We start from the raw sequence: 17,086 nt of genomic DNA on the forward strand, positions 1-17,086 counted from the left end.
GCGGTGGGGACATGCCCAGGGCCCAGTGGAGAGAGTGCATGTCGAGGCCAGGGCTGCGTGTGGGCAGGTGCCCCAGACAGGCGTTTGCCCCAGGCGCCTCCCCTGCCGGCCGTGCCGAGTGGGCACTGTGGGCACTGCACGGGCGGCACAGGTCAGGCTCTGAAGCCAGAGGGAGCCGGCGGAAAGGCCCATCTCGAGGGCGTGCCCGGGCCGAGGATCCGGGACACGTTCCCCACACAGCAGCCGACCCCGGCCACTAGGGGGCCTCGCTGGGCAGCGAGGTCGTGTCGGTATGGCCTGGCCCAGGGCGACGGACACTGCCCTCCCAGTCCGTGTCCCTCAGCGCGCCCAGAGCTGCACCCGCTCTGAGGTCGGGCCGTGGGCTCCGGGCCGCGCTGGCCCGGCCTGGCCGTGACCGGCCGCTGTCCCGGTGCTGTTGCAGGCGGGACCCTCACGTTCGTGAGCCCGGGCTTGGTGCACAAGGCGTCGTCGGCCGTGGACCGCCAGCGAGAGTACCTCCTGGACATGATCCCGCCGCGCTCCATCCCGCAGTCGGCCACGTGGAAGTAGCGCCAGGCCCGGGGAAGGGCAGCTCCCGCTCCCCGGCCGCCTCCGCTCGCTCAGGAAGACCCCGGGCTCGCCCGAGCGCAGGACCCGACTCTGGGCGGCTCGGGCAGCGGCGGCCTCGCAGGCGGACGAGGCTGAGCCGGGCCTCCCGGGGTTCTTCTGCCTTTGCCTTTCATTTGCCGACACCAGCAGACAAGCAGACCCGGGGCTGGGCATGCCCGGCGGGACGCGGACCACGGCCGCGGGGCGGGTTCCTGTTTCTTTCTCCGGTCTCAGGCGCCCGCACCACCACCTTCCTCCAGGCTGTCCGTAGGTTGAACGTTGTTTCTGTTTTGTTTTTCCTGATCACCTCATGATGATGGAGTTAGAAGTGGACGTACCGGCCCAGGGGCCCCTGCCGCTCACGCGTGGGTCCCCCGGCCCCGGAGGGTGGGCCGCCCACGGACACGGGGACAGCCCGCGCAGCCCCGCCCCGGCTCAGGGCCCCCACTGCTGCTGGTCCCCGCGACCCCGGACCTCGCACTTAGCGGAAGAGCACGCCGAGCCGAGCAGGGGCCGGGGCAGGGCAGGGCAGGGCAGGGCAGGGCAGGGCAGGGCCGGCGGGGCTCCTGTTGTTGCTGTTGTGGTTCTATTTTATTAAATCTTTTCCTTTCCTAGTCATTTGATGGACACAATCGTAAGCCGGCCCGGCGTGCGCACGGGCAGGGAGCGCGCCCGGGGGTGGCGGCGCCGCGCAGGCGCAGGTGCGCGGGTCCCCGCGGGGGGCGCGGAGCCCTCCTCCCCGGGGCCGCAGACGGCTGTGCTCCCTTGAGCGGCTGCAGTGTTCCTGTCTGGTTTTCTGTTTTCGTTTTTTTTTTTTTTTTTTTTTTTTAAGGATCAGGTCTGCTTTTAGTTTTATTTTTCTTTCTGTTCCTTCCTCCGACTCGCTACAAATCAGTTCCGAAAGGAGAGGCGGACGCCGCCGTCTGTGCGCCGCGGGCGGGGCCCCTCGGCACTGGAGGGCGGGGCCGTGGTCCCTGGTCAGTTCCAGCCCCGGTTTCCCTAAGGACGCAGTTAGGGACTTTAATTTAAAACCCTCATTTTGTAGGGCCGCCTTCTTCCAACACCTGCTACAACATTCTAATAAAGGCTCATTTAACCCCTGGCGCCTGTCGTGTGGGTTCACGGGCGTCCCCTTGGTGGGCGGCTTCCACTCCAGGAGCCGCGGATCTGGAGGGGGGTGGGCCCGCGGGTGGGGGTGGGCGCTTTTACACCAGCAGAGTGTGCACGCGTGCCTGTCCTCACGTGTCGGGGCGCCAGGCCTCTGCCGGGGGAGCACCTGCTGCAGGGCTGGGAGCCGGGTCCCTGTCCCGAGCTCTGTGCAGCGAGTCGGGAGCGGGGAGCCCCAGGGTGCGGAGCCGACGCCCCGCTGCTCCCAGCCTCACTGAGCGTGGCCGGCCGTTCCTCCAAGTCTTGTCCGTGGCCCGGCAGGGTGGGACGGGCAAGGCCCCGCCTCTGCGTCCCAGGGAGCGGCCGGGTCAGGGATGGCACGCTGTGACGTAAACGAACTGAGCTGGGGGAGCTGCCCGGTCATTGCTTCATTTCCGGCCTTGGCCGTCCTGCACCTGTTACTGGCTTGGGTTCCCCCTCTGCGGGGCGGGGTGACGTTCTCTGAGCCCAAGAAAGAGGCCCCGCGGCGGGGTGTGGGTGAGCGAGCGCTGCTGGGGTCCAGATCCCGTACTCCCCGGAACCTGGGAGCACCCACCCCCCAATCCCATCGTAACCAAAAAACGTCCCAGAACCTGGCCAGCAGGGGCAGGCCCCAGGGGGCATCCCAGGACCATCGCGCACCGCGAAATAAGTTAGACCAGGGCGGGCTGTCTGGGGAAGGTTGTCACCCGCATTCTTTGTGACTGAATCTTCACTATTAACGTTCCCCTCACCAGAGAGGCCGCGTGGGTGGCTGGCGTCCATTGTATGCTGAGCTTCGGACTCTAAAGGACAATAAAGGGAGGGACACGGTGTGACTGCTCCTCTCCCCCCCTCTCTCTCCGCCCCCAGCCCCGGGCTGCAGGAGGCACCTGCTGCACTGTGGGCTCCCGCAGTCCCTGCTGACCGCTTGTCCTCGGTGTTAAGGATGTGCCGGGCTTGGCCTCTGGGGCTCTCGAAGCCCAGGCTAAGGCAGAAGTTAAACCCCAAGGCTGTCCCGCTGCACCTGCCGGGCTCACCGGCTTCTCCTTGTCCCTTCTGACCCGGGCCCCTGGCTACCGAGCTCTGCACTCCCATCCATCAGCCAGCGCCGGTGGGCAGAGGGCCCCAGCCACACAGCTGGGCGTGGAGCGGGGACAGATGGGTGAAGAGGCCCCGAGGTGGGGACGGACAGACTCCAGGCCCGCAGGGTGGGGGGTGAGGACGCGGTTTAATTCGGAGCCTTCACGTCCCCTCCCAACACCCGCCCTCCCTGTGAGGGAAGTCCAGCCAGGACCAGGGCCACAGCCGTTAGCAGAGGGGAGAGCGGGGGGCGCTCGGTCCCCGGGGCTGCAGAGTGAGCAGGGCTGGGCACGGTTGGGACCGCACACAGGTGGGTTTAGGGAAAGGGGCAGTCAGCGGCTGCGAACCCACCCTGTGGGGTCCCTCTGGGTAGACCCCCGCCCCCGCCTGGCATCGCTACAGCTCGAAGCTACTTGACCTCCACGTCTTTGACCTTCCACTGGCCTCGCGGACAAGGGCAGGGTCCAGGCCTGGTCACACAGCAGGTGTTCAAGGAGCCGGCCCCTTACTCCCCCCGGGGGACCTCGGGGTCAGGGGGCCCTCGCCGAGCAGGGCTTGCTCGCCCCCGGCCCCCGGCCGGGAGCCGGACACGCGTTTCTCTCCAAACGGGGCCAGCCTCCCCTTTCCCCGCTGCGCTCCGTGAAACAGGTGCGAGGTAGAGCGAAGTTTATTGCGGGTCTCGACGGGAAACCGGGCATCCGCGGCCGCCTGGGGAGCGACGCCGTCGGCGCGCGGCCGCCCCCCCAGCAGCTCCTCCCGGACGCCGCGGGCCGGGGAGCCGTCGCTCGTTCCGCGCAGGCGCAGGCGCAGGCCGTCCATCTCGTTCTCGCCCCGCCCCTCCCGGGGCCTGGGGGCGGGGAATCGAAGGCGCGCGTGCGCTCTCCAGCTCTCGGCGTGGTGGAGGAGGGGGAGGAGCTAGCCTCGGAGGCGGGGCAGCTGCGGCCTCCGCCGTGGGAGGGGGGGACCGGGGCAGGGCGCGTGCGCCGTGGCGCGCGGCGGCGCGGCAGGAACCCGGAAGTGCGGCGGCGTCCCTTGCGCGTGCGCCGTGCCGGCCGCGACCCGGGAGGCGGGCAGGGCGGGCCCCCTGCCCTAGCCGGAGTCCCCCGACCGCAGCCAGCCGTTGCGCGCCACCTGGCCGGCCGAGGGCCTGGCCGAGGGGCTGAACTGCAGCAGCTCGGCGATGAGGGCCTTGCAGCGCTCGGACAGCTCGAGCCCGTCGGGGTACAGCACGCCGCGCTTCTGGCGCCGGGGCAGGCCGGCGATGTCCGAGTCGTCGAAGGGCATGCAGCCCGTGACCATGACGTAGAGCACCACGCCCAGGCTCCACACGTCGTACTTCTTGGGGTCGTAGGGGATGCCCAGCAGCACCTCGGGGGACGCGTAGGCGGCCGAGCCGCAGTAGGTGGTGCTGAGGTCCGGGTAGCCGTGCGCCTGGCGGCCGAAGCCGAAGTCCGTGAGCTTGACCCGGCGCTCGTCCGGGCTCAGCAGCACGTTCTCGCACTTGAGGTCGCGGTGCACCAGGTGGTGGTCGTGCAGGTAGCGCACGGCGCCCGCGATCTGCGCGAAGAGGTCGCGCGCCTGCGAGCCGGGGATGCGCCCGTTGCGCTGCACGGCCTGCAGCAGGTCGGTGGCGGCCGCCTCCATCACGATGTACAGCTTCCCGTTGCACACCTCGATGAACTCGAAGACGTGCACGATGTGCGGGTGCCGCACGCCCCGCAGGATGGACAGCTCGCGCGGCAGGAACTTGTTGACGAAGTCCGGCGGCGCTCGCCGGCGGTCCACCACCTTGATGGCCACCGTGCCCTTGTACTTCTTGGACGTGGCCACCTTCACCTTGGAGTAGCTGCCCTCTCCTATGGTGCGGCCCAGCTTATAGCCGAGTTCGCTCAGGAGTTTGTCGCCCGACATGGTGGCGCGCGGGGCGCGCGGGGAGCAGCGGGGGGCGGCCGGACTCCAATCTCGGGCCTAACCCATGGCGCTTGGCACCCGCACCCCCGCACCCCCATGTGCCCACTCCCGCGTCCCCGCCGCCGCGGGGGCCTTACATCGCCCCGGTAACAATTTCAGCCTTGTGAAGTGACCGCGGGCGTCACTCCGCCTCTCGGGGCGGGGACCGCACACACACCCCCGCCCCGCGGGGCTCCCCTGGCCCCGCACAGCCCCTCACGTGCGGCCTTGTGACTCACAATCGCCCTGCACGGCCGGCCGGTTCGGCAGAGAGGACGCCCGCCCCCCACCACCACCGGGGGGCACAGCCCCTCCCCGGACTGCCGGTGCCTCCCCGTGCGTCCGAAGCGGAGCAGCGAGCCGCCCCCGACTTCGCGTACCCCCAGCCTGTGGAGCCCTGGGCCCCGAGAGGGGGTCCAGCAGCCCGGGGCCCCGACGCCCCCCGGGGGTTCGGGGTGTCTGATTCTCCGGTGCATCGCGAGGGGCTAGCGGGCAAGGAGCCTCAGCCCCTAGGGGTCGTCTGCGTCACACCCCGTCGGCGGGAAGCTGAAATTAGGCTTCCCCGGCCGCGCCCCCCGCACCCCCCAGCCCGCCCGCGAAGTCTGGCAGCTCCACCGGCGGCGCTTCCGCCACACTCGTCATGGCGGCGCGGCCCGATGGCGTCACTTCCGCCGGCGACCGGAAGTGCGGCGTCCAGCGAGCATGGCGGCGTCGAAGGTGAAGCAGGACATGCCCCCGCCGGGGGGCTACGGCCCCATCGACTACAAGCGGAACCTGCAGCGTCGGGGACTGTCGGGTCAGTGCCGCCGTGGGCCGGGGTGGCGGGGGCGCCTCCCGGGCAGGTTCACCTAGCGCGGGGCCCAGGCTGCTGCTCGGCTCCGGGCTTGCTTCGCCCACGGCCGCGGGCGTCGGCCCATTGTGCCGCGGGTGACACTGAGGTGGGCGTAGCAGGCGGGGGTCGCGGAGACCCGGGCGAGGGCGGCAGCTCCCCGCGCGACCCCCCAGGCCTGGGCTGGGGCCGAAACGCAGAGCCCAGAGGGAGTCTGTGAAATGGCCCTGTGCGGGGCTTCCCCCACCCACCCGCGCGCAGGGCGACCGGGAATCCGAATTCGAAAGACAGACAGACAGATGGCCGCAGCCGCCGGAGCTGCGCCGATCCGAAGGCATGAGCCAGGCGCTTCTCCTGGTCTCCCATGGGGTGCAGGGCCCAAGCACTTGGGCCATCCTCCACTGCACTCCCTGGCCACAGCAGAGAGCTGCGCCCATGTGGGATGCCGGCGCCGCAGGCGGAGGATTAGCCAAGTGAGCCACGGCACTGGCCCTGTTTATTTTTAAATTAATTTTTAAAATGTATTTGAGGGGGCCTGTGTTGTTTTGCAGTGGGTTAAGCCGCTTGCTCCGCTTGCTTTGATGTGCCAGCATCCCGTTTGGGCGCCAGTTCGAGTCCCGGCTGCTCCACTTCCCATCCAGCTCTCTGCTGTGGCCTGGGAAAGCAGTGGAGGATGGCCCAAGTCCCTGGGCCCCTGCACCTGTGTGGGAGACCCGGATGGAGCTCCTGGCTTCGGATCAGCCCAGCTCCAGCCATTGCAGCTCAGATCCGGCCATTGCGGCCATCTGGGGAGTGAACCAGCGGATGGAAGACCTTTATTTGTCTGAAAGGCAGAGCTACTCCCCGAGCGGCCACAACAGCCAGGCTGGGCCAGACTGACGCCGGGAGCCAGGAATTACATCCGGGTCTCCCGCGCGGCTGGCAGGGGTCCGAGCCCTGGACGCCTTCCTGCCTCCCAGGCGCGTGAGCAGGAGCTGGGCGGGAGCGACCGCCGGGCCTCTGCCAGGCGGAGCGGTGCTGGCGCTGCAGGGGGCGGCCCACCGTGCCGTCCGGGCCGTGGGGGTCTGAGATGCCCCCTGCTGGCCGGCTCCAGGTCCATCTTCCTTTGCAGGCACAGCCACCGCCCTGCGTGGACGCTGCGCGCTCAGGTGTCCATGCGTCCGTCCCTGAGCACTCGCTGGTGGCGCCGCCTGCTGGCCGTCGCGGCTGTGCCTGCAGGGGCGCCCCGGGTTTTGTAAGGACCCGAGCACCTGGCATCTGCCGGTTACTCCGCAGATGTCCACCACAGCAGGCCTGAGCCGCGGCCACGGCCACGGGCTCCATCCGGGTCTCCCCGCGGGGGCAGGGCCCCAGCACCTGGGCCATCTTCCGCTGCTCTCCCAGCCACAGCAGGGAGCTGGACCGTCAGTGGAGCAGCCGGGACTCGAACCGGCGCCCATACCGGCGTCGCAGGCGGCGGCTTTACCCACGCCACTCCATTTCTACTTCCTTTACTATTAATTACCTTACTTGAGCGGCAGAGCGCTCCCTCCTCTGGCTCGCTCCCCAGATGCCCGCCGCGGCCAGGCTGAGCCCGTGAGACCCCGCTCCACTCAGGCGTGCGGCCTGGTGGCGGGTCCGCAGTGCGGGGGCCGCCTTCTGATCGCGGAGCCGGAAGGCCCAGGGGTCCCGGGAGCCGCTCCGCTCGGCGCCCTCGGGATGGAGCCGCAGGGAGGCTTGATCGTCAGGAAGCCCGCCGGGCCGTTCCTTTGCTGGCTTGTGCGTCCCGCGCCCTGCGGAACCGTTTCCTGGGTCCGCGCGAGGGAGGGGGCCGTGCCCACGTGGCTCCCGCCGCGGATGGCCCCGCGCTGTCGGGACGCCCGGGCCCGCCGCCTTCTTCCTCGGGACGGCTCTGGCTCCCGGTGCCCGCGCGGCCGGGAGGGAGGGGGCGGGTCGTGGGGGGCTCTGCCACCCGCAGTTTCCGCACCCCCTGCCCGGCGCCCGCGGGCACAGGCCCTGTGGCCCTTTCTCTGGGGTTCAGAATGGCCCCGGGACGGCTGTTGGGTGCCCGGCTGGAGTCCGCCTCTGCCTCTCCTCCAGCTTCCTGCACCTGCACGGCAGAGTGGGCCCTTCCGCCCCCGTCGGAGGCCCGGATGGGGCGCCCGGCTCCTGGCCCCGCCCCGCTGTTGGCATGTGAGGGTACACCAGCAGTGGGAATCCTGCCCCGTCTCCTCCCCATTCTCCCTCCCCCCAACCTTCAAAAGAAGGGAGAAAACCAGCCTCACCCTGCATACGCCCCGTGGGTGCACCCCCAGCTCAGAGCCAGCCCCCCCCCCCAGTCCAGAGCCCAGGCCCCCCCTTGGCCCTGGCCTTCCCACAGAGGAAGGAAATACCAGGGTCCTTCAGAAAGTTCATGGGAAATGTAATTAAAGGATAAGTTGAAGCCGGCGCTGTGGTGCAGTGGGTTAACGCCTTGGCCTGCAGCACCAGCATCCCATAGGGGCGCTGGTTCGAGACCTGGCTGCTCCACTTCTCACCCAGCTCCCTGCTGTGGCCTGGGGAAGCAGTGGAGGATGGCCCAAGTCCTTGGGCCCTGCACCCATGTGGGAGACCCAGAAGAAGCTCCTGGCTCCTGGTTTCGGATCAGCACAGCTCCAGCCACTGCAGCCAATTGGGGAGTGAACTAGTGGGTGGAAGACCTCTCTCTCTCTCTCTCTGCCTCTCCTTCTCTCTCTCTATGTAACTCTAACTTTCAAATAAATAAATAAATCTTTAAAAAAGGATAAGTTAATTTGATTTGTTTGTTTATTGGGGCCAGCGCTGTGGCTTAGAGGGTAAAGCCACTGCCTGTGATGCCATTTTTTTTTTTTTTACATTTATTTATTTGAAGGGCAGAGTTATAGAGAGGCAGAGACAGAGAGAGAGAGAGAGAGAGAGAGAGAGAGAGAGAGAGAGATCTTCCATCCGCTGGTTCACTCCCTAGATGCCCACAACAGCCGGAGCTGGGCTGATCCAAAGCCAGGAGCCAGGATCTCCATCCAGGTCTCCCACGCAGGTGCAGGGCCCCAAGCACGTGGGCCATCCTCCCCTGCTTTCCCAGGCCACAGCAGAGAGCTGGATGGGAAGTGGGATGCTGGCACCACAGATGGTGGCTTTCCCCGCTACACCTCAGCGCGTTTAAAAGTTCCTGGGAAAACATATGAAAAGATCGTGTGCGGATTCCACAGCGTTTACACCAAAAGAAACTTGCCCTGTAATTTCACTTTCCCACCGCATTTCTGAGCCCCCATCAAGGAGTCTCCAAGACCAGATAGGCCTGCGTGAGGGCCGCAGGTCTCCCGGGCCCATTTCCCCAGGGAGGCTGGGGGCGGCCTCGCGTCTGCAGCTGTTGGAGACGGGAACTCCCCTGTAGCGGACAAGGTTGGGCGCAGGCGGTGGCCGGGAGCTGGGACTCCCTGGGGGCTCCTACCTCTGAGCACGGACGGGACGGTCGCAGTGCCCGGGTGGGAAATGTCTGGCCCTGGCCCTGGGTGTGTTGTGGTGAGATTTGTTTATTTTCTGAGAGGCAGAGAGAGCGCTTCCATGCCCTGCTCACTCCCCAGATGCCCGCGACAGCCGCTCCTTCCCAGGTGCATTAGCAGGGCCGGAGCAGCCGGGCTGGGGTCAGCACTCTGGTGCGGGTGCTGGTGCCCTGAGCCTCAGCTTAACCCCTTGGGTCAGCACCAGCCCTCACCTGGAGGTTTTAGCTGGTTGGACGGACCAAGCGGGCGAGACCTGAGGCGGCTCCACCTGCATCCCCGCACCCAGCAGAAGTGCCGGGCAGCCTGTGCCAGGGCCGAGCCGGCTCCCGGAGCCCCCCTGCGCGCCCACCCGCCCGAGGCCAGGGCCGGGCCTGCGATTTATCCGGGCAACCCCACACCCATCTGGAGAGGAGGCTGAAAGATGGGGGGTGGGGGTGCGGGGTGAGCAGGGCAGCCTGAAGATACCCCCCCGGCACTCGGTAAATATGGGGGCCTCTGGCCCTCCTGGTGCAACCCCACGGGGCCCAGGCAGCCCCAAGCCCCCGGGCACCGGGACACGGGCGGGCACCGCGCGACCTCCTCGGAGCTGGTGGAAGCAGGCCCACCGACCGCGCCCATCCCGCGCCTGCGCCCTCCCGAAGCCCCTCCTGAGGGGGAGGGGGCCGGGCCGCGCTGGGGGCGGGGGGGGGGGTCCCTCCCGGAGCGCTGAGCGGGCCTCGGTCTCCGCAGGCTACAGCATGTTCGCGGTGGGCATCGGGACCTTGCTCTTCGGGTACTGGGGGATGATGAAGTGGAACCGCGAGCGCAGGTAGGGGCCGGGCGGGGGCGAGGGTGGGGGGGTGCCCTGACCCCTCTCCCGTTTCTAGGGTTCCCTCGCCGGGAGCTGCACCCCCTTCAGCCGCACGCCGCTAAGCAGGGTGCTGCTGGTGCTGACCGCGCCGGGCCGAGAATCGGAGCTTAGAAACCGAACCGAGAGGCGGCGGCGGTGTGGGGTAGAGGGTGCCCACCCCCACCCCGGCCCTGAGCCAAGTCACGGGCGCCGCTCCCACAGGGGTGGGAGGGGGCGGGGACGGGGCGCACTGGCGGCGGGGAAGCTGCCAGGAGGCGGCACCCCGCGGCTATTTTGAGAGAAGGGGAGGAGGCTGTGTGAGGCCTGCCCCCGCCCCGCGCCCCCTTCTCCGCCCTGGTCAGCAGGCAGCGCTATTTTTAGGGTAAAAGTTTTTAATTGAGCAGAAAGCGTGAAGCCAGCAGTTCTGGGGACGAGGTGGCCCGGCCGCAGCCTGGGCTGACCCGGGCCCTGCTCTGGGGTCCGCAGGCGTCTGCACATCGAGGACCTGGAGGCCCGCATCGCGCTAATGCCGCTGCTGCAGGCCGAGAAGGACCGCAGGTGCGTGGGGGCTGCGGGGGGCCCGCCCTGCGCCCTCAGACAGTGAGGGGCCGGGCAGAACGGGGTCGGGGAGCATGGTTTCCCGGGAGCCCTGCAGGCACTCAGCCCCCACCCCATCCCGCAGGAGGAGGGGGCCCTGCAGGCACTCAGCCCCCACCCCGCCCCGCAGGAGGGAGGGGAGCCCTGCAGGCACTCAGCCCCCCACCCCACCCCGCAGGAGGAGGGGGGCCCTGCAGGCACTCAGCCCCCACCCCGCCCCGCAGGAGGGAGGGGGGCCCTGCAGGCACTCAGCCCCCCACCCCGCAGGAGGGAGGGGGTCCCTGCAGGCACTCTGCCCCCCCCACCCCGCAGGAGGAGGGGGGCCCTGCAGGCACTCAGCCCCCTACCCCCCCCCCAGGGTGCTGCAGCTCCTGCGGGAGAACCTGGAGGAGGAGGCCGTCATTATGAAGGAGGTGCCCGACTGGAAGGTGGGGCCTCGGCGGGCGGGGGGGGGGGGCTGGCGGGGAGGGGCCGGGGGGAGCCCGCACCCACGGATGTGCCCCCCCCCGCAGGTGGGCGAGTCGGTGTTCCACACCACGCGCTGGGTGTCGCCCATGGTCGGGGAGCTGTACGGGCTGCGCACCGCCGAGGAGAGGCTCAGCGCCAACCACGGCTTCACGTGGTACACGTAGCGGGCGCCTCGCGGGCCGTGTCCCGCCGCCCGCGGGCAATAAACGCTGCACCCCGCCTGCGCGTGTCCTGCGGCCTGGGGTGCGCGCGGAGGAGGGGGCCGGCCGGGGCGGGAGCCCCTCCCACGGCCTGGCTGACCGGCGGCGGCGCCGGCCAATGGTCACGCGCAGCGCCTCTGCGGCGCTCCCTGATTGGCGGGAGGGAAGGCCCGCCCCCCTGGGCGTGTTGTTTAAAGGCGGTGGCGGCGGCCGCCGCGCTTACCGCGGCCATGAGCGGCGCGGGCGGCCGGGCTCCGGCGGCGGCGGCGGCGGCGGCCGAGGAGCGGCGCTTCCTCAGGTCAGCCGGGAAGCGGGGCCGGGGAGGCCGGCGGCGCAGGCGCGAGGGGCCGGGGCCGGGACGGCTGGGCCGCGGGACGGTTCTCCGCCTCGGGCCGGGTGGCCTTTTCTCTCCCCGGGGTTTCTGGGGCGGGAGGCTGCAGGCTGAGCGGCTCGCACTTCAGGTGTGCACCTGCTGAGTGCCGGGCGGCCAGGTGGGCCGAGCCGCGCGTCCCAGCGAGCGGCAGCGCCCGGCCTGGGCACCTGCGCCCTCCCTGAAGCGTTTGGGGAGGGACAGGTCCAGCTCCCATCGGCCTGAGGTCACCTCTGGCCCCACTCCACGCAGAGCTACCAGAGGCCTCGCGAGTGGCCCTCCCGAGCCTGCCTTGGGCAGCAGCCAGAACTCCGGAGGTGCAGGCGGGGTGAGCTGTTTCTCACCCTGCATCAGCTGCAGGCCCAGGGCCTTCTGGGGCTCTGGGGCCCCCCCTCCCCAACCCGCGGAGACCCAGTGTAGTGCTGACCGCATGGCCGAACCTGCTGCGGCTGCCCTGGATGGTCCTGCCCCTGGGTCCCCTCCTACAGAGCTGCACACCTCCTCCAGGAAGCCCTCCCTGACTCCCAGCCCTTGCTGCTCTCTGTCCACCTGCCGCCCTGACCAGTCACGCCCCAAAACCATCCCGTCCGGCCCCTGCCCTCTAGGTCTGGCCCTCCCCGACTCCCTCTGGGTTCCAGCGTGGGCCTGCACAGCCATCTGGCTCCTCGGAGTCGTGGTGGTTCCCTGCGGGTGTCCCCAGTAGGAAGGGAAGGGGTCCTGGCCAGGGGAGGCTGACCCAGCACCTGATTCTGGACTATCAGCAGCTTCCATGCCAGCACCCCCACCCCCCCAGTTCTCCTTGGGAGCCACGAAGCCAGGCCCGGCTTGGTCCCTGTGCTTGGCTTAATTCTGCCCTCGCTTTTTTTTTTTTTAAATGTTGGGGACATACCTAAGGTCTCCTTATCTTTCTTTATTTTCTTTTTTTAAGATTTTATTTATTTATTTGAGAGGCAGAGAGAGAGGTCCTCCATCTGCTGGTCCCCAAATGGCCGGAGCTGGCCAATCTGGAGCCAGGAGCTGCTTCAGGGCCTCCCGCGCAGGTGCAGGGGCCAAGCACTTGGGCCATCTTCCGCTTTCCCGGGCCACAGCAGGGAGCTGGATCAGAGCGGAGCAGCCGGGACTCGAACCGGTGCCCACATGGGATGCGGGCGCCGCAGGCGGAGGATTAGCCTCCGTGTTTGCCCAGGTCCCGCCAGTTACCCTGGGTGAGGTAGCCCCTGGCCCTCGGCCCGGTGGGGGCCCCAGCTTCCCGGCCTCTAATATTCCTCAAGGGGCTGAGCCAAGGGCGCTGTAGCCGCAGGTCCCCCGTCTGCCCCCGCGTGAGCCACCCAACTCTGCAGCCCTCCACCACCCTCTGACGACCTGGAGGCGGCTCAGGGACTCCCGCGGCCTGAAGTCAACCCAGGGCCCCATCAAAGCCCCGTCGCCCCCACCCCCCACCCCCATTCCTCTCCTCTTGGGAACGGTGCGGGGGGGGGGGGGGCACCTGGGGAGGTGGTCTGTTCTCCACGCTTCCGCGAGGGAATGAGCGCTCGCCGCACTCGCATCGTCGGCCAGCAGAGGGCGCCCGCGCTTCGGCTCCAGCCTGGAAGAAGCAGGAGGGGGTCCGCTGCCAGCCCCGTGGGGAACACGGGGGCACTCCCGGCTCCATCTGAGTGTCCGTCTGCGGGGCGACCCCGCGTCCCTGTCTCCCTCCCTCTCCGGCCCCCAGCACCGCAGAGGCAGCCGCCCTGGAGCGGGAGCTGCTGGAAGACTATCGCTTCGGGCGGCAGCAGCTGGTGGAGTTGTGCGGCCACGCCAGCGCCGTGGCTGTGGCCAAGGTACCTGACCGCCGTCCGCCGCCCGAGCGGGACCAGCTGCAGGACCCCGGGGGGCAAGAGGGGCTGGCCTCCCAGAAGCCTGCGGGTCCTCCTGCGGCCAGCCCACACCACGGAGAGGAGAATCGAGGTCCAGGGACAGCGCCCAGGGCCGCAGCTGTGCCCCCTGAGGACGGGGCGGGTAGCAGGCACCGTGCAGGGTGCAGGGAGCGAGCGGAGTCATGGGAGGTGCCCCATACGGAGCCAGTCCCGCCCCCCACCCGGTCTTTGGCCGCAACTGTATACTGTTTCAAAAACAGTATCTTTATGACTCAACTTCTTAAATATGTATTTACTTATTTAAAAGGTAGAGTTAGAGAGGGTCTTGCATCCGCTGGTTCACTCCCCGAATGGCCACGATGGCCGGAGCAGCACCCATCGGGAGCCAGGAGCTCCATCCAGGTCGCCCACGCGGGTGCAGGGGCCCAAGGGGCACTGCTCTCCCAGGCCACAGCAGAGAGCTGGATGGGAAGTGGAGCGGCCGGGACTAGAACCGGCGCCCATATGGGATGGCAGTGCCACAGGCAGCGGCTTTACCCACCATGGCGGGGCACCAGCCCCCCCTTTTTTTATTTAAATGTTTGTGTTTCTAAACCTGCCCCGGGTGAAGAGAGGAGAGAGCAAAGCCGCAGGAGCACACCCAGCGCAGTGAGCGCGTCTGTGCTGGGCGACAGCTGCCCGGGCAGTGTGCTGCGAGCCCTGGCCCCCCCAGACACAGCCCTGGGCTCGGGCCTGCGTCAGTGGCAGGGTGGGACCGTGCCGAGACCCTGGAGCCGAGGCTTGCCCCCCACCCCTGGCTCCCTGTGCCAGCCCTGGGGCCACACCTGGCCTCCAGACATGGGCATCCCTGTGGGGACGGTGCTCACGCCCACTGGGTACCCTGGACAGGAGGGGTGAAGAGCCACACGGCTGCACTCCTCAAGGTCCATTTCATTTTTCTTTGAAAGGCAGAGTTGGAGAGAGGAACCCTCCATCTGCTGGTCACTCCCCAGGTGGCTAGGCCAGGCTGAAGCCGGGAGCTTCTGGGTCTCCCAGCACCTGGGCCGTCTTCCTCTGCTTCCCCAGGGCAGAGCGGAGAGCGGGATCGGAAGTGGAGCAGCCAGGACTCGAGACGGCACCCATGAGATGCCAGCACTGCAGGCGGTGGCTTTACCTGCTGTGCCACGGCTCAGGCCCCCACACCTGCTGCCTTAATTCCGACTTCGGGGGGAAGGGAGGGCCGGAGTGGGTGGGGGCGCCCACAGCCCCTACTGCGGGGCCTGGGCTCACGTCCCAGCCCTGCGTCAGATCCCCGCTCCCTCGTGTGCACCCCGGGAGACAGCGGTGCTTGGGCCCCTGCCCCCCACACATGGGGTTCTGGGCTCCTGACCCAGCCGTCTGGAGAGTGACCCAGGGGATGGAGGTCTCTGCCTTTCTGAATAAGATAGTAGAGAGCTGTGGGTAGTGGGTAACGCCCCGGCCTGCGGTGCCAGCATCCCATCGCCGGTTCCAGTCCCGGCTGCTCCACTTCCGATCCAGCTCTCTGCTGTGGCCTGGGAGAGCAGGAGAAGATGGCCCAGGTCCTTGGGCCCCTGCACCCGCGTGGGAGACCGGATTGGTGCAGCTGTGGCTGTTACAGCCCTCTGGGAAGGAGGGTCTCCCTCCCGGTCTCTGGAACTCTGCCTTTCAAATAATAGTACAGTGGGCAGGGACAGAGGCCCGGGGCCTTCGGACAGCCCCCCCCACGCACACCGGGGCCTCCGGGAGGGGCCGAGCCCTGGCCGCGCGGGAGGGGAGGGGCCGCCGCGGTGGAAAATGTCTGCAGCCGGGCGAGGGTAAACAAACCGCGGGGCTGCCGGCGGGGGCGGGAGGCGCGTTTGCCAGCGCGGGCTTGGCGCAGCCTGACGAGGCCCCTGCCTCCCGCGGGGAAACTGAGGCCCGGGCCTCCGCTGCGCCCCCGCCAGGTGTTCCCGCTGCCCGCCCCCTCCCGGAAGCAGAGGACGGTGCTGGTGGTGTGCGGGCCGGAGCAGAACGGGGCGGTGGGGCTGGCGTGCGCCCGGCACCTGCGGGCCTTTGTGAGTAGCCGGGCCCTGGGGGCGGGGGGCGGGGGGCTGCGGCCGCCTGCCCGGGCCGCCCCCAGCGCCGACCCTCCCGCACCCCAGGAGTACGAGCCCAGCGTCTTCTACCCGACGCGCTCGCTGGACGAGTTGCACCGGGACCTGACCACGCAGTGCGAGAAGATGGACATCCCCTTCCTGTCCTACCTGCCCACGGAGGTCCGCGCGGGCCACGGCGAGCACGGGCGGGGGCGGGGGGCGCCCCGAGGCCGCCCTCTGACCCTGCCCCCCCCCCCCCAGGTGCAGCTCATTAACGATGCCTACGGGCTGGTGGTGGACGCCGTGCTGGGCCCCGGCGCGCGGCTGGGAGACGTCGGGGGCCCCTGCACCCGCGCGCTGGCCACGCTCAAGCAGCTCTCCGTCCCCCTCGTGAGCCTGGACATCCCCTCAGGCACGAGGGGGGCCCCGCACCCCCTGCAGTGCAGGCCCAGGGTCATGGGCATCCCGAGGACGGGGAGACGGGGCAGCTGCCCCCAGGTGACCCGGGCCCCCGCCACCCCCCATGCCCAGCTCGAGTGCCCGCTGCCCACCCCTGGCCCGGCTGCCCGGGCAGACGTGAGCTCACTCAGCAGAGGCCGCGCCCGCCCTGGCCGCCGCCCCGCGCCTGCTGGAGCCATTAGGCGACACGCGGTCGGAACAAACAGCCCCGCGCCGGGCCTCCGTGGGGGAGGCTGGACTCCGGGGGTGTCCCCCAGCCTGCGGCGGCTCCGGGGGCGGTCTGGTCTGAGAGGGGAGGCTGCATGCCCCGTGTCTGAGCGGGCCGTGTGGGACAGAGTGCCCTTTAGTCTGAGGGTGGAGGCCGGGGTCTCGGAAGCAGTCGGGTCCGATGGAGGAGCCGGTGGCTTCCACTCGGTGACCCCGGATTCAGGTCAGAGGCAGGAGAGAAGGCGGGGGCCCTAGACTGAAGGTGGAGGCTCATCCCAGAGGTGACAGGCTGGGGCCCACTGACGGGGTCTAGCGGGGCTCTCAGGTCAGAGGGGGGCGGCTTGCCTGGGGATGGAGGCAGATCTGAGGGGGGGATCTAGAGGGGGGACCCGAATGGGGAGGGCAGGACAGGACAGATGTCAGGTCAGAAGGCAGAGGTGGAGTAGCAGGGCAGGAGTGAGAGCAGAAGAGTCTGAGGGCAGAGGCGGGAACCACTCCAAGGAAAGCCTGACGGAGACCTGCGGGTCAGAGGGCAGAGGCTGATATCAGACGGGGAGGACGCGATCGGAGGCGGGGCCCGGGCCCCGCGTCGGACAGGGAAGGTGGGGCCGGGGCTCCAGTCTGAGGACAGACGACCCCCCCCCCCCCCACAGCGCCCGCTCGCCCTCCTCCCTCAGGCTGGGACGCGGAGACCGGCGCCGAAGCGGAGGACGGGCTCCAGCCCGACGTGCTGGTGTCGCTGGCGGCGCCCAAGCGCTGCGCCCGCCGCTTCTCCGGGCGCCACCACTTCGTGGCGGGCAGGTTCGTGCCGGACGACGTGCGCCGCAAGTTCGCCCTGCACCTGCCGGGGTACGCGGGCACCGACTGCGTGGCGGCGCTCTGACCCCCGCCGCGCCGGCCGCGCCAATAAACACCTGCTCTGCACCTGC

General features: G+C 69.1%; 4 protein-coding genes and 1 long non-coding RNA gene across 19 annotated transcripts in view; 2 read left to right on the plus strand and 3 right to left on the minus strand.

Annotated features, from left to right (window-relative positions):
- The window catches only part of GATAD2A (GATA zinc finger domain containing 2A), a 95,173-nt gene extending 93,461 nt beyond the window's left edge, over nt 1–1,712 (plus strand). For all 12 annotated transcript variants that reach the window (XM_051828214.2, XM_051828219.2, XM_070059075.1 and 9 more), the window contains one exon: nt 443–1,712. In XM_051828214.2, the coding sequence (XP_051684174.1) occupies nt 443–570 (128 nt within the window). In that variant the 3' untranslated portion in view covers nt 571–1,712. The remainder of the gene's footprint in view (nt 1–442) is intronic.
- On the minus strand, nt 1,402–4,894 carry TSSK6 (testis specific serine kinase 6). Its single transcript, XM_051828235.2, has one exon. The coding sequence runs from the start codon at nt 4,726–4,728 to the stop codon at nt 3,907–3,909; it is 822 nt and encodes a 273-aa protein (XP_051684195.1). The 5' UTR covers nt 4,729–4,894; the 3' UTR covers nt 1,402–3,906.
- On the minus strand, nt 1,402–7,640 carry LOC127485363 (uncharacterized). The gene is made up of 2 exons (XR_007912453.2): nt 7,101–7,640; nt 1,402–2,540 (listed from the first exon to the last, which is right to left on the minus strand). It is a non-coding gene; the product is annotated as an uncharacterized lncRNA (long non-coding RNA).
- On the plus strand, nt 5,270–17,086 carry YJEFN3 (YjeF N-terminal domain containing 3). 2 transcript variants are annotated; one of them, XM_051828234.2, is made up of 10 exons: nt 5,270–5,563; nt 9,826–9,904; nt 10,412–10,483; nt 10,881–10,950; nt 11,035–11,488; nt 13,272–13,380; nt 15,360–15,470; nt 15,558–15,671; nt 15,753–15,903; nt 16,835–17,086. In XM_051828234.2, the coding sequence occupies exons 1-10, from the start codon at nt 5,424–5,426 to the stop codon at nt 17,038–17,040; spliced, it is 1,506 nt and encodes a 501-aa protein (XP_051684194.2). In that variant the 5' UTR covers nt 5,270–5,423; the 3' UTR covers nt 17,041–17,086. The 2 variants fall into 2 exon arrangements, with proteins under 2 accessions (XP_051684194.2, XP_069915177.1); XM_070059076.1 differs by lacking the exons at nt 15,360–15,470; nt 15,558–15,671; nt 15,753–15,903; nt 16,835–17,086 and having other exon boundaries at nt 13,272–14,328.
- Nucleotides 11,563–17,086, minus strand: part of PBX4 (PBX homeobox 4) — a 38,262-nt gene continuing 32,738 nt past the window's right edge. Inside the window, exons 7-8 of one of the 3 annotated variants that reach the window (XM_070059081.1) lie at nt 13,047–13,145; nt 11,563–12,655 (exon numbers count right to left, since the gene is read on the minus strand). In XM_070059081.1, the coding sequence (XP_069915182.1) occupies nt 12,500–12,655; nt 13,047–13,145 (255 nt within the window). In that variant the 3' untranslated portion in view covers nt 11,563–12,499. The remainder of the gene's footprint in view (nt 12,656–13,046; nt 13,146–17,086) is intronic. The other 2 variants (XM_070059078.1, XM_070059077.1) reach the window with 2 other exon arrangements.

This window comes from Oryctolagus cuniculus, chromosome 16 (assembly GCF_964237555.1).
Source record: "Oryctolagus cuniculus chromosome 16, mOryCun1.1, whole genome shotgun sequence".
Classification (NCBI taxonomy): domain Eukaryota; kingdom Metazoa; phylum Chordata; class Mammalia; order Lagomorpha; family Leporidae; genus Oryctolagus; species Oryctolagus cuniculus.

Coding starts and splice junctions, on each gene's coding strand:
- TSSK6 (XM_051828235.2), bottom strand. CDS start 4,728: ATGTCGGGCGACAAACTCCTGAGCGAACTCGGCTATAAGCTGGGCCGC.
- YJEFN3 (XM_070059076.1), top strand. CDS start 5,424: ATGGCGTCACTTCCGCCGGCGACCGGAAGTGCGGCGTCCAGCGAGCAT. Junction 9,905..10,411: donor AAGTGGAACCGCGAGCGCAG/GTAGGGGCCGGG, acceptor TGGGGTCCGCAG/GCGTCTGCACATCGAGGACC. Junction 11,489..13,271: donor GAGGAGCGGCGCTTCCTCAG/GTCAGCCGGGAA, acceptor TCCGGCCCCCAG/CACCGCAGAGGCAGCCGCCC.